At 40.3% G+C, this 14561-nt stretch overlaps 1 protein-coding gene and 1 long non-coding RNA gene across 2 annotated transcripts in view; one reads left to right on the top strand and one right to left on the bottom strand.

Moving 5' to 3' along the window:
- The window catches only part of LOC148319119 (uncharacterized), a 27283-nt gene continuing 12722 nt past the window's right edge, over positions 1-14561 (bottom strand). The window contains exons 3-4 of the long non-coding RNA XR_015839790.1: positions 2456-2532; positions 1-969 (exon numbers count right to left, since the gene is read on the bottom strand). This is a non-coding gene — a long non-coding RNA (uncharacterized LOC148319119). The remainder of the gene's footprint in view (positions 970-2455; positions 2533-14561) is intronic.
- On the top strand, positions 3526-12596 carry lhx3 (LIM homeobox 3). The gene is made up of 6 exons (XM_088282160.1): positions 3526-3790; positions 7762-7933; positions 8773-8975; positions 10131-10282; positions 11221-11392; positions 11475-12596. The coding sequence occupies exons 1-6, from the start codon at positions 3721-3723 to the stop codon at positions 11891-11893; spliced, it is 1188 nt and encodes a 395-aa protein (XP_088138286.1). The 5' UTR covers positions 3526-3720; the 3' UTR covers positions 11894-12596.

Here is a 14561-nt window from a genome sequence, read left to right on the forward strand (position 1 = left end):
ACATTTATTTCATCACTATACATTTTATCTCCTCTAGTTTAGATAGTGACTCATACTAAATTATATTTATTGTAGAAGCACACTCCCTGTATGGAAAATTGGAAGAATGAAGCTCCTCCCACGGCCTTATCAGTCCCCAGACTTTAACGCCAATCAAAACCTGTGGAGTCAGCTCAAGAAGAATTGCCGTTTTGGTGGCAAAAGTGGGGTGTGCAAAGTATGAACACTAATAAATGTGACACACCTGATTGGATGTCAAATAACTATTTCTTACTGTGGGATCCACCTCCACTGGATAAATGCACTTGAATTAGAGGGTAGATTTTCCGCTTTTTAATAAATAAATAAATTAATAAATAAATGAGGCCTATATTATTTTGAAAAAAATAAAATAATTCATTAGAAGCTGAAGAACACACCCCAACCAGGGGTGCCAATAATTACGGAGGGCAATTTTTTTTTATTTTTTTGTTTTTGTTTTATATCGTTTTGCATGTATGTTATGACAGCGTCGATGTGCGACACTGAAAAATTAAACATCACAAGTAAAGCCTGCTTGTAGCTGACAACAACAACAACAAACTCCACTGGGCATTTTTGGGATGTTTTCTTTTTTCTTCTAATGCATAAACGTCCCCTTTCCACTTGCCAAGTTCAGTGCGGTTCACCACAACTGCAAACAACAAGCTCCATCGAATACCTCAGTGAAGTGACATCGTCTCTTTCAAGACAGAATGCCTCGATAAGAACCCACATCAGACGATTTGCGCTGCACGTCAGAGTGGCTCCAATCCTGCCGTTTTTGTTTGTTCTTTTGAAGCAGCCCTTGAAGAAAGAGGCTCGACGGTCAAAAATCGAGCGGCGAGAGGACGAGAGCCTCGCTGGAGGACCGTCGGGGGTGGCTCGCAGCTGCTTTCTCGAGTGGGACCTCAGCTGCGTGGGCATCTTTAGCAATTAGATGCGATGATGCTTCAGGTTTGAGCCGAGAGGAGGGGAAAAAAAGCATGATAATATTCATGGAAATGAGAAAGCAGTGTTTTTGCATGATACACCAACTGATACGAATAATATGTCACCTTTAAGTAACTTTCAACATCCCTAATAGTCACAATAATGAAGTCAAATATTTTCTTACTGTACATAAGTAGAGTTTTCTGCTACATGTACTTTACTGGAGTATTACGTTTTCTGCCGACTTTTTACTTCTACGCCAAACATTTCAGAAAGGTACGGGTAAATTCTACATTTCATTCCAACATGCGACACATTGGATTTCTTTTGTTTCCCCCTGCTGAGTACATGCACGGTGTAAACGGATCAGAAAGAGAATCTATTTTGTGCGGCGAGGAGAACACTCGCGAGGAGAATGATGCAGATAACAAAACACTGACCTCACCATGTGATAAACCGCCAACTCGATGGCTCATTAGGCCACGCCCTTTAAGACACAAATCAACACGTAGAACTTCCACTTCTGGTTCTATGCTGAAATCAGACTTTTTTTCTCACTGACATCACCAGTGAACAAGAATCAGAATCCCCCTGCCCCCCAAAAAACTGAATTTTTGATATTTCTAAAATGTAAAATATTCCGGTCAAATCAATAAAGCACATAAAATATTCAAACGTTTCATAACTGATCTGTACATGCTATAGATGGTGGTGCAAGCTTAGAAGATGCTGCCCCCCCCCCCCCTTCCCCCCCTCACCGTCCTCCCCTGTTGTTGTGCTCCACTGTGTTGTGCTTCCTAAGCTCCTTTGACACTGCGGCAGGCTTTAGCTTGCCCGTTACTGTGTGCGCCTCCTTGCAGATTTACAAACCTTAATCTGTGCAGAGATGCACACTGACTTGTGGACTGGAGATTAGCGGCAATACCACGCAAAAAATATAAAAACACACTAGGAAAAATAATAAGTAAATTTGCCAGTGAGTCAAGTCACAGGCATTCTGCTGGTCGGAACCAGATGATTTCTGTTAATGATGCAAGCTAATTGGCTCTGAGGGCGATAGGTCTAATTGGAGTCAAATTGAATCAAAGCTGTATGTAGGAAGCAGTGTTGCTGATAATTGCCACATTGTCAACGGGGACGGCGACATGGCACCCAGCCAAAAAAGCGAGATCCCCGGGCGCGCATGTGCACGACTCAACTGGCTTTGTGCGGCCAAAAGATTACAAATGTATGATATCATTGCTAATGAAAAACAAACGCAAAATCACATTCATGACACTTCAATACAATTTGCATCATAATTTGGAATGCGGTTTAAAATTATGAGTTACGGTGAATGTTAAAACTAGTGTTCCCATATGATATTATGGAAATTGAACTCCACCAAGTCCAAGACACGATTCAAATCCAGAATCTTAGAATTACGAGGCAGATGCGCTAATCACTTTACACCGTGGCGCTCATTTACTACATAACGTAATGGCAATGAAATAAAAATACTCACCTTTTGTCGAGGTTGGAGAAAGAGAGGCTGGCTGAGAACAGTCAACTTCATCGTCATGCTTTTCTTTTGGGCATTAGCTGTCAGGAAAATGAAAAAAGAAGTTAACCGCTCTACAGCTGTAGTATCCATACATACATTTAGTCCTTCTCCTTATGCAGGTGAGCTGGAGCCTGTCCGAGTTGACCTTGGGTGAGACAAACAACCATGCAGAATTTCTTGTTTTTAATTAACTTAAAAAGAAAAATAAAGTTTCTAATGAAACATGCAAAAATATTGGTTGTAAAACATTCTACAGACAACAACAAAAACATCTATAAAAGTATTTTTTGTATTTCTTAAACAAAAAAATATCGATTAACACTACACACAATTAATCAATGGATAAATCTCAAGATAGACCAAAAAAGTGGACGGGCTGTATATGTCAAATAAGGACATTTCTACTAGGAACACGCCTCTTAAAAAAAAATATTCAGCGCTAAAATATTAAGTTAAAATGAATCAAACAAAATAAAAAAAATAGGCCTTTAACACACAAATTCAAGTATTATATTCTAAATACATAAAACAACTTAAATAATACACCATAAATCCTTCAATATAATTTGGGGATATAAAAAACAATATTATTAGTAATGAATACAAAAATCTTTAAATGCAAAATATAAAATTTTACTTTTTATAGGTAACTAAAACAAACAGAAGCACGATAAATTCAAACAAGTGTCAAAAGAGGTGAATATCTGTGCAGGACAGCCGTATAAAACTGCAATCGCACCATCAACAATGTGGTCTTGCACGGACGCCCAATTGGCCTATTGTGGGGCCTGAAAAGACACACACGTGCATCACAGCATCTTTATAAAAGGGGGGCCAGTGGGGGCATAGCTCTGTTTATACAATGCAATGTCCTCTAAAGTGTGTGGACGGGTAGTGGGGCTATTCAGGACCGTGGACAGTTACCTCCCACTCTGGCGTGCGGATGGATCAGCTGACCGCGCACGAGTACCGCCCCCCACCCCCATTCATCCTCCCCCCTCCCTTCTCCTTCCTCCAGAGCATCATCTACGGCCACGCGGAAGCAACACATGCACATTTGCTGACTTCTCCCTCTTCTGGGTGACAACACACGGGAGACATTAGCGCTTTTCTTTTTTTCTTTTTTGCTCTTATTTTGTTTTGTTTTGGGTTTTTTTTTTTTATAAGAAGCCAAGTGCATCTCATTTTTTGACGGGAGGAGGAGGATATAGCAACAGAAGTGCAAAATGTTGCTCGAACACCCGGGCTCTAGTTGTCAGAATAACGCCAATTTCTCCCGCTACAGCGCAGGTCAAGGTAAGACTATAAGAACAAATTATTATTATTATTATTATTATTACGGTGTTTTTTCATCTGCACTTTCAAATATGATATACATTTTGTGGTTTGAGAGTGCAGTCTCCCAAAAAATTTGCGTAATTATATTTAATTTTCATTCCCGCGTGTTCGTTAGCGAGGAACATTTCACGACAAACGACTTCGTAGATTTCCGCGACACTTTTTCAAAATGTGAGCGGAGAGCTCAAGAACAAAAAGTGTCGGGGTTCAATTGTGAATATTGTCCTGTTGCTTCTCAACGAATGTTGATTGAATATGAACGAATAATAAATGGAAAGTGGTTAATTAACATCGAAAGTGTCCAATGCCACGCAGCAAATCACACTGCCAGCCTTTTTCTTTTTTTTTTAAATCTTTAGTTTCACCAGGGTTCCTGAATGCATCACGAGGCGAGCGAAAAGACTTTTCGTTTAAAACTTTATGCGCTTTAGGCATCCTAGGCTGCACATGCGCACTCTTGTCACGTTTGGGTGCGCTGCATGCGTGCGGGAGACGTTATGAATGCGTAATGAGCTCCCCATTGTTGCACAAATGGACGCAACAGATGTTGTGCGCGTTCGGTCATTCCACACCGCCGCCGCCGCCGCCATGTTGTCGTCACGATAACGGATATGGTGCAAGGATCCCCGACTGTCTCGACCCCCCCCCACACACACACAGACACATTCAACCTGCGCAGTAAAAACTGCAAAGGAGACTGCAACAGGTGCCACGTTCCCGCTGCCGTGCACGACAGGAGGGAGCCTGAAGGGGTCGAAATGCACATGGGCAGCAGAAAATGCACAACACAAACCAACCAAAAACATCATTACGTCCTCAATTTTCCAAGCAAAATTCGTAAATTAAACTTAAAAAAAATTGTAAAACACACACGAAAATAACAAGCACAGTACAATATGGCATTAAATGCTACGGCCCAGCCCCCACAACGTAGAGCTTTCAAAACAAAATAAGATGCAATTAAAAGGAGTAAAACAACAAAAAGTTTTTAAAAAATGTTATGTGAAATTATTAATAAAAGATCACAACTAATAACAATAATGCAACACGATATGCAAATATATGGTTAAAATAATCGGAACAAACGATCAATATTGATAACAAAACGATCTCTAAATATTTATATTTTTTTAAATGGTTGGTTCACTGTAAACATAAACCTCCTTAAAATGCTAACAGCTAGCAGGCCAGTTGGAAAAATATATACATTTTAAATTACGAATAGAGTGAATTTGTTACCCAACACCCCTAAATATTTCTATGTTATTTTAAGCACAAAAATTTTCACTGTAACACACACACACACACACACACACACACACATACATAGGCACACGCACGCTCACAGAAATATAAGAAAAAATAAATGATATTCATCAAAAAAATATAAACAGAATTCATTTATATATGCTTGAGGGTATTTTTCCTATTTAAGTCACACAAATGTTACTATTAGTCAAATAGGCATAACATCAGATAATGTAACAAAACAATTTTGAAATACAAATAATTTAATAGATTTTTTGGAGGTATTTTTTTATTTAAAGTTACTTTCAAAATGACATCGAATATTTCCTTATTGTTAATATGATATATTATTATTATTATACGTCACTCGAAGCCCCTAAAACAGGACAGAGCAACCTTTTTCCTATCAAGGTCAATAAACATTTTTATAAAGGCTCCATAGCAAATTTAGGGAGAAGATGTGGTGCAATAAATTATTATTAACAACATTTGTAGAGATTCATCCGTGGCTTCTTTATTTGTTTTTCGGCAGGCCTCAAATTGCAAAAAATATTAATAATTTAAAAAAAATCATAATAATAATAATAATAAATACAAATAAAGACAACAATCCATCTCGTTCACATATATACACATTTGCTGAAATGTGGACAAATGGCGCAATTGATTTTCGATTCCTCAGCATGCTTGCACTCTGCCTGATTTCCCCAGGCGCCATTTTGTGCCAAAGATGAGCGTCAATAAAATTCATTGGGGTGCTGGCCCGATCAACATTGCTATTGAACACCACCCATCGGCCCTAAATAAACACCAGTCTCGCAGGACTCCACAAACGATGGGATCGCCGATGGCTCGAGTGTGTTAAAATGTACTCAGATTTACAAAAAAACATTTGCGCAACATTTTGTAAAAAACTCGTGCGTATTAATTGGCAAAGACGTTTATTTTCGATGCGTCGCTTTAAGGGTTGGTGCTTCTCGTTTTTAGGGAACGAAATATTGCCTGCTAATCGAATATTGAAAATTACCTAAATTTAATTGACAAAGCTGCTGCCGTTTTTCTCTTTTATTCCATTTCATTTTTAAAACATTTTTAAGCATACAAAGTGCAATGTCGTGTCATTCAGAAAGCTAATTTCACATGTATTTAATGTAAAACATAATATAATTTGTCCCCAGGTAGATACTGCCAAAATATTAGGTACACATGGACAGAGCTGAAACATTTGCGCCGCACGTGTGAATATATCGGCAGGCTAAGATATGATGAATATCACGTCACTACATAGACAATAATGTTATTAAAAAAGTGAACAAATAAGAACAACACAAAACAAATCTAACAATCACAAGCGAGGTCTCCACGGGTCACAAAATGTTTGCACTTTTAAGCGTATGTGCGAGTGCAACGAATAAAATATGGATGTGGAAATACGTTGCGACCAGACAAAGATAATTTAATTTATTTTAACATATTCAAAAAAAGTAATTCCGCATTCGGCTTCTTCTTCGAACACATTTCCTTCATCACGTAATTCTTCTTCTCCTTTTTCATTTTTGTCTCAATTCTTCTACGTTTAATTCACACGGATAGACACCAATATTTTTTTTCTTTCAAAGGAAAAAAACATTTCTATAACGAATTTTAAATTTGATTTTAATCGATTTAAAATGTATGTACACTACCACAAATATAAACTCTTTATGTTTGTATTTGTTTATTTTGAATAATTCGTTTATTTTGCTTTTATTAAACGTTCTCTCAACTTGTTCCACAATGCATTATTTCGAATTAAAGGGGTTAAGTAGTGCCTCTTTGTTTTTGTTTTAATATTCAAAGTGTAGCTCCAAAAGCGAGCAAATGACTTGCTGTTCTTGTATCTCGTTTGAATGGCTGAACGAGCACTTGTCTAATGACGTCACCCGCATGACTCCAGAAAGGTGTCATACATGTTGCATGGCCTCGAGCGCCATCATTACAGCGCTAGTTTTAATTCATAATAAGAACTTTCTGGTGTTCTTACTTAATTTCCCCAAATTGGTCAGATATTCTCATTACCTTCATTGCTAATTTGATGGATTGTAGTCTTTTCTCAAAAATTAATGTATGTGTTACATATTTATAAGCGTTAAAAACATTTCATTAACTGTGAAATATTGTGTGAGCTTTTTAATTACAGTAGTTTTGTCGGCCTAATGTGCATTTGAGTGCAATTTGAATTTATAACAATACATACATTTCTTTTTTTTTTAATGTAATATATTGTATTAGCCAGGTCCATATAAGTCAATTTACCAATAAATTTAAAATTTTGTACATTTACTTTTGTGGCGTTATATTTGTCATATTTCATATACAATACAGGCAAGGAGGACAATTCCAAGAAAAGAAACTCTACAAGTTTATAATTATTAATAGACATAGTATTTGGCATTTCATATTTCTATAGATTTGGAAATTGAGATTTTTTTTAATGCTTTCATTGTAAATCTGAATCAACCACAAGACTTAAAAGATGACAGTGGCTGTGCCTTTTGTAGCCTTACTTGTATTTATGACAGTATTTGAAGGCAGTATTATGACGATAAATATATTCAAACAATGATCCCATCATCATTTAACAAGCGGCAAAAATAATGGATTTGTATGTCCCAACTGACTTTTGTTGTTGTTGCTCTCAGACATCCCAGTGTGTGCAGGCTGCAACCAGCACATTGTGGACCGGTTCATCCTCAAAGTGCTGGAGCGCCACTGGCACAGCAAGTGCCTCAAATGCGCAGACTGCCACACTCAGCTGGCTGACAAGTGCTTCAGCCGAGGGGATAGTGTCTACTGCAAGGACGACTTCTTCAAGTGAGCGCTTGTACACACACACACACACACACACACACTCACACATTGGTACACTTGAACGTCCAATGGGAGCCCTGTATCAAAATGTCTCCCTTTACCAATATAATCATGCTTGCTTTTTCATTGACACAATCAGAGATGTGTTAATTTAACAATATTTCTGAAGCGTTCCTAATATTTCCAACTTCTCACAAAATTGAAATGAAAGCGTTGGTATGAACGAATGCTGGAAAATAATCTCTTTGCAATTGGAAATCAAAAATTGAGGACTTTGATGAGGGTTATCTTTCGATCGATTTTGTTTCCCCCAAATTTTATTTTCTAATTTTAGTTTTTATTTTCTATAATTACCTTGGCTGTTGGTGAATTAAAAAAAAAACTCTGCCTTCATTACAATTTAGCACAATTCTGTATGAAAAGTATTAAGTATGATTTAGCAGTAGAAATGTCTCCGTTTGATCTTGAATGTCTGTTAACAAGAGTCGTAGAGTAAGAAAATTAGTTAAATACGGACCTATTTCATTGGGCTCAGGATGTATTGCTGATGCACTTTTCTCGCGTAATAATCAAATTTTGCCCAAGGTCGTAAATTCAAAGCAGACTTGTTTTAGCTATTAAATCATTTGCTGACGCAAATATGCCATAACTTACTTCTGTAGGTGGGCAACCTCTGGCTCATGGACCAAATAGTGCTCATTTCTCAAGACAAATGAGACTTCATTGAACGAAAAACTGCTCATAGATCACTTTTGATACTGGCTCTGATTCAGTTGCGGCGAAAGTAACTTTAGTCTTGCAAGTGACGATCCACCTTGTCCACACCCGTGTCCCCCCTAAAGGAGATTTGGCACCAAATGTGCGGCGTGTCAGCAGGGCATCCCGCCCACGCAGGTGGTGAGGCGGGCCCAAGACTTTGTTTACCACCTGCACTGCTTCGCCTGCATCGTGTGCAAGCGGCAGCTGGCCACAGGCGACGAGTACTACCTGATGGAGGACAGCCGCCTGGTGTGCAAGGCTGACTACGAGACGGCAAAACAGAGAGGTGTGTGCGTGCGTGCGTGCGTGCGTGCGTGTGCGCGTGGGTCATATTGTTTACTACTGCTCCACCATGCACTCAGCTATGAGCGGCCCCAAAAGACCCACATTAATTTGTTGGTGCGTTCAACTCCACTTTTCGCCCCCCAAAACACACACGTTTATTTTACGGATGAAAGGGTGCAATTACTTAGGGGAGGGGAGGGGAGTGGGGGGGGCAGCCATTTGGAGGATGTTTTGCCAACAGATGTGATATAATTAATAAGACGCCAGGTTTTACTTCATGGCGATTCCAGGGTCATTTTTGCTGTTAAACTTGTCTTTGACTCGTAGTTTGGGCCAACTTGTTTTTGTATCGCGTTTATCGATCCTTCCATCGATTATCGGAGCAGCTTCTCTTCACGAATGGGTTTCATTCGTGAGAGCACCACGGGTCGTGTCGTTTAAGGGGTACAAGAACTTACAGGTGGGGTTACAACCTCAAAGGTACAGCGGAATCTCTAAGTTGGAACGCAAATTTGATCTATGGCGAAGGTTGACTTTCGAGATGTTCTACTTACAAAACGGAATATCAACATTTTCAATTTACCAAAAAGGTACGCGTTTGCTAAATAAATGTCGAAATTAAGTTGAATTTTTCAGTATTTTTTTTTTTCAATTTATTTTTTTGCCTCCCCCTTCCTTACGATTTTCTTTTTCATGGAGGAAAATCGAGGCGTCATTTTTGGCGGTAATTGTTTTTTATGTCTCTTGGGTGGGTTCTGACGGTAAAGTGAATTTTGCTATCCTGTACTCGTACATGCGCAGTGATAATAAAATTTCATTACATCCCACCCATCCATTAGTCGAACCGCTAATCCTCATGAGGGTCGCTGGAGTCTATCCCAAGCTGTCTTCGGGCAGGAGGCGGGTGACACCCTAAATTGGTCGCCAGCCAATCGTGGCGCAAACACAGGCTAGTTATTCATCAATTTGTTAGGTTTCGCGATTTGGATGAAGGTTATATGGTCTTTCAAGTTAGATTCATTTAAAAAAATTATGCCGTCCCATTTGTTCAACAGGAATACGTAAAGTGTTAGCGGTCAGGGTCAGGGGTCAAAGATGGATGCCCTTTGTCCCATTGTCCCACTTCACATTGTGCGTCTCCTACTCTGCCCTTCAGAAGCTGACTCGACCGCAAAAAGGCCCCGAACGACCATCACGGCCAAGCAGCTGGAGACCTTAAAGAACGCTTACAATAATTCTCCCAAGCCGGCCCGCCACGTTCGGGAGCAACTCTCCTCCGAGACGGGCCTGGACATGCGGGTCGTGCAGGTAAGGTTTATTATGATCCATTAGGAAGCGGATCCATTAGTGTCCTGAGTTCATTATAGCGGGACAATGGGCGGCCGGGCTGGCACCGTAGCACTCCGTATATCCGAACGCCAGGGTGAATTTACGGCGAGGTGGAGCAAAATGAAGTCCACATCAAAGTCAGCGTTGTTTAAGTGCGAGCTCGTTAACAATGGCGAGAGCCCGCACCACTCTCGCATTGTCGCCCGGGCCGAGGAGCCCCCATGCCGGCGGCCGTATATATTGTTTTATTTGCAAGGACAAACGTGGGGGACGCAAGCCACTAAAATGCTCCTCATTATTCCGTGAAAGGAAAGGAGGCGAGGAGGGTTCACCCGGGGAGGAATCTCATTAAACGCCTTTTTGCATTTTGCGTGTGCGTGGGAGATTAAATGGCGGAAGAATTTAAGATGTTTCACCCTCGTTTTTTAATCTTAAATGGGCAATGAGCCTTTTTGCTTGTGTAATGAGGACAGCAGGTTTGTCTGCAGTAAGAGTCCTCAAAATTGATATCAGAGCAATTTACAGAGGCTAATTTAGCCATTTTTATTATTAAAGGGGAAGTCCACCCCCCAAAAAAATCTTTGGAGTAAAATGTTTTATGTGCCTTCGCTAGTCAAAACACGACATTCTGATTAATATTGCGTTTGTGGGTTTTTCACTAAAATCCACCCGCTTTTATCCATCGCAGGGGCGGCCATTTTGTCACTTTCTGTCGACTGAATATGACATCATAGTTGCTTGCTCAGGTAACGACCAATCACGGCTCAACTGTTTTCTGAAGCTGATTAATGATTGGCCGTAGTTGATGTCATTTCCGGTCAGCAGCAAGTGGCAAAATGGCCGCCCGTCGCCGCCCTAGAACACGCCATGCATCCGGTGAAATGAAACCTAATAATCGTTTTTGTTTTTTTTCCCAGGTTTGGTTCCAGAACCGGCGAGCCAAAGAAAAGAGGCTAAAAAAGGACGCTGGTCGCCAAAGGTGGGGCCAATACTTCCGGAACATGAAGAGATCGCGTGGAAGCTCCAAGTCAGACAAAGACAGCATCCAGGAGGAGGGCATGGACAGCGACGCAGAGGTGTCCTTTACAGGTACAACTCACTCGCCCAGTTACACTCCACTGAAGACAATGCAAAAACTAAACCTTATCTGTCTCTTCGGCACCTGAAACAGATGAACCTCCCATGTCTGAGCTCGGCCACAGCAACGGCATCTACAGCAGCAACTCCCCAGCCATGGGGGCCCGCCAAGGGGGCAACAACCACGCCTCCTTCCCTTTGGAGCACGCCGCCTTGCCCTCGCAAGAGCAATTCCACGACATGCGCTCCAACAGCCCCTACGGCCTACCGCAGTCGCCGGGGTCCCACCCGGCGCTACCTCGGCACCAGCCGCTTATTACCAGCCTGGTCTACCCCGAGTCCGGCCTGTCCATCATGACCCAAGGAGGGGGGGTTAACCCCGCTGTGAGGGTTTCCATCGGCGCTGCCAACGGCCCAAGCTCGGACCTCTCCACCGGCAGCAGCGGTGGATACCCGGACTTCCCCGCAAGTCCCGCCTCCTGGTTGGACGAAGTGGACCACGGACAGTTCTGATTGCTTGATTCCAAGAAACTGGACTTACTTTCATGATCTTCTATTTGGACTACAGACTAAATAAGACCGTGATTGTATTGGAAATCACCAGTATCCCATCATGGGTTCCGTTTGGATGGAGGACAAACTCCTTCGTAAAAAGCACTTGGCCTAAAATTGTATGTAGTGTTCATTTCCAGGAATTGAACGTTTGAGGGAGAATACAAAGACTGAGAATTAAGCATCCCTTGACTCCTCCTACTGTTTTTTTTTTTTTGTCGTCTACAGTGTGTTCAGGTGCAGAAGTCTTTAAATGTCTGGTTGTTGCCAAATGTCAATATACGTAAATATATATAAATCTATACATAATGGTTTATCATTGTGGAGACTTTATTTTTATACGACGACCATAAAAGGAGAATCCAGAGAGGGCCGACTTTGTACATTCTTGAAACATATGGCTAGATGTGGTCGTAACGACGGTTCCTATAGAGGTCCAGTTACATCTATGCATTTGTGTGTCTTGTTCTACTCGGAAACAAAATACCCGAAGAGGTGCTTGCGGCAGCAACTCTGGGCTGTGATGTACATGTTTGTTTATGTGGAAAAATGTTTTATGTCTAATTTATTCCGTTATGGTGATGACCACGTTGATGATGATGATGATGATGATGATGACGATTCCTGATGAATGATGCAGGACCTTAATAAATTAATAAATTAGTCACTTGTTTGGCTTTCTTTGGATGGATCAGATGAATCTGTAATATTTTTGTGGTCGTACAGTATATATCGCTGACATCGCAACATGCTTCAATTTAATTATTGGAATCTGATTGTTATGCCAAACAACCATTTTTGGAACACATACGAGTTGGGGGCGGCAGTATTTTCACAATGATACCGACAGTGACGCGATGCTGAAATTGTGCGATTTTCTTCTAAAATTCCACCTTTTTCTTCTACAATAAAGGATTTTTAATTCAATAATTAATAATAATAATATATAATAACTAATTAATTTAATTAAAATAGCATTTTTCTTCAAATAAATAATTAATTAATTAATTTTTGTAAAATACCTACTTTTTCCTTCTAAAATTATGACTTTATAATTCTTTCTGCACTGCATTACGAGCAATGGAGTACCTGCCTGCTTTTAACAGGCCCTTTAAGGGAGGAAATGTGATGAAGACAGCGAGTCCCCTCATCAATTGGAAGATTACTTGGACTCCTTTGCGCTCTACTGCTCTTATGGGAAAGGAATCTGCAATCCATTAGCCTGGGAGGGATCAGATACCCCCTGTGAATTCCTACCATTTGTTTAGGCATTCAAAGTCAGGTTCAATTAAGTGGATTAAAACTGAAAGCTAGGTGTGCGTGTGTGAGACTATGCTGCGCACATACTGGCTGGACACACCCCCCGCATATGGTGACGATACAAGCGACATCAAGTTCATCAGCGTTTTTTTTCTTTTAATTTCATTAAAAAAAATATATATATATATATATATATATATATATATATATATATATATATACACACACACACACGCACAGACACGCACACAAGCTATGTGTCGCGTTGCCCCTCATTACCATAAATAATTAGCGGAGCGTTTCCGCAGCAACCTGACCTGTTTAATTGATAATGAGCCCTTTGAAATATGGAGATCAGATAACCCCCCGCAGAGTCAGTTGCCAAGCTTTTAAATGACGTTGAACCGTGCAACATTTTTAGGGGTGGATATCATATGTTACTGCAGTCATTAAGTGACTGTATTTTATGGGACGTTTATTTAATGTAGAGGGAAGGAAGTTTAGATTTTATTTCAATTGTTCAAATAATTTGAATCGCAGTAAACAATACTACCGATAAGTTTCACCGGGGCATAAAATAAAATGAGAACTATTTTATGGAGAAATGAAGGAAAAATGCGGCCTTGCCTCTTTACATGTGGACGATGACGCACTGCCCTCCAGAATTATTGGTACCCTTTGTTAACATATTCGTTTGTCACTATTAAATTCAGTTTATATCAAAATAATATAAGACCAAAGTGAAAAAAAATTAGAAAAATCCAGTCTTTATTTCAAGTGTATTTATTCGGTGAGAGGAAAAAAATCCCACACAAAGCAATAAAATTTAAACTATCTCCTTCCGTGGAATTTTTTTTTTCAATTGTTAACTGTGATCATTCTCAAAAATGTTTGTACTTTGCTAATATTTAAAAAAAAAAACTGTGCTAATTTTAAATGGCAGCGCCATAATATCTACATGGGACATTTTGAACCGTATGAATAAACAAATAAGTTCTGGGCGGCCAGCTGTCGTTCCTCAGCCGCTAATGGCCGCCTGCTTCTCCTCTCAGGTTGCCGGGAGAAGAAAAGGTAGGACAGGCAGGATATTGGCTCAAATCTCTTCGGCCAAGCAGCAGGTGAACACCTCTACGGCTGAAGCGGCGGGTGCGAAACATGACCCCGAACAAGTTTGGGAACGACATTCACGAGGCTAACTTGTCGTGAAATTGTCTAAACAATTTTCACTCTGGCATATTTTAGATGTTTCCCTCCTCCAACACACCCGATTCAAACAATCAGCTCATCAGCAAACTAGCATGAGAACGAGTCAAGGACCAGAGTGTGACATTTCTGGAATCCCGTTGGACAAACATTGACCCGTTTTTTT

This window comes from Idiotropiscis lumnitzeri, chromosome 18, assembly GCF_059441095.1.
Source record: "Idiotropiscis lumnitzeri isolate Australia: NSW breed Sydney's pygmy pipehorse chromosome 18, RoL_Ilum_1.0, whole genome shotgun sequence".
Lineage (NCBI taxonomy): Eukaryota > Metazoa > Chordata > Actinopteri > Syngnathiformes > Syngnathidae > Idiotropiscis > Idiotropiscis lumnitzeri.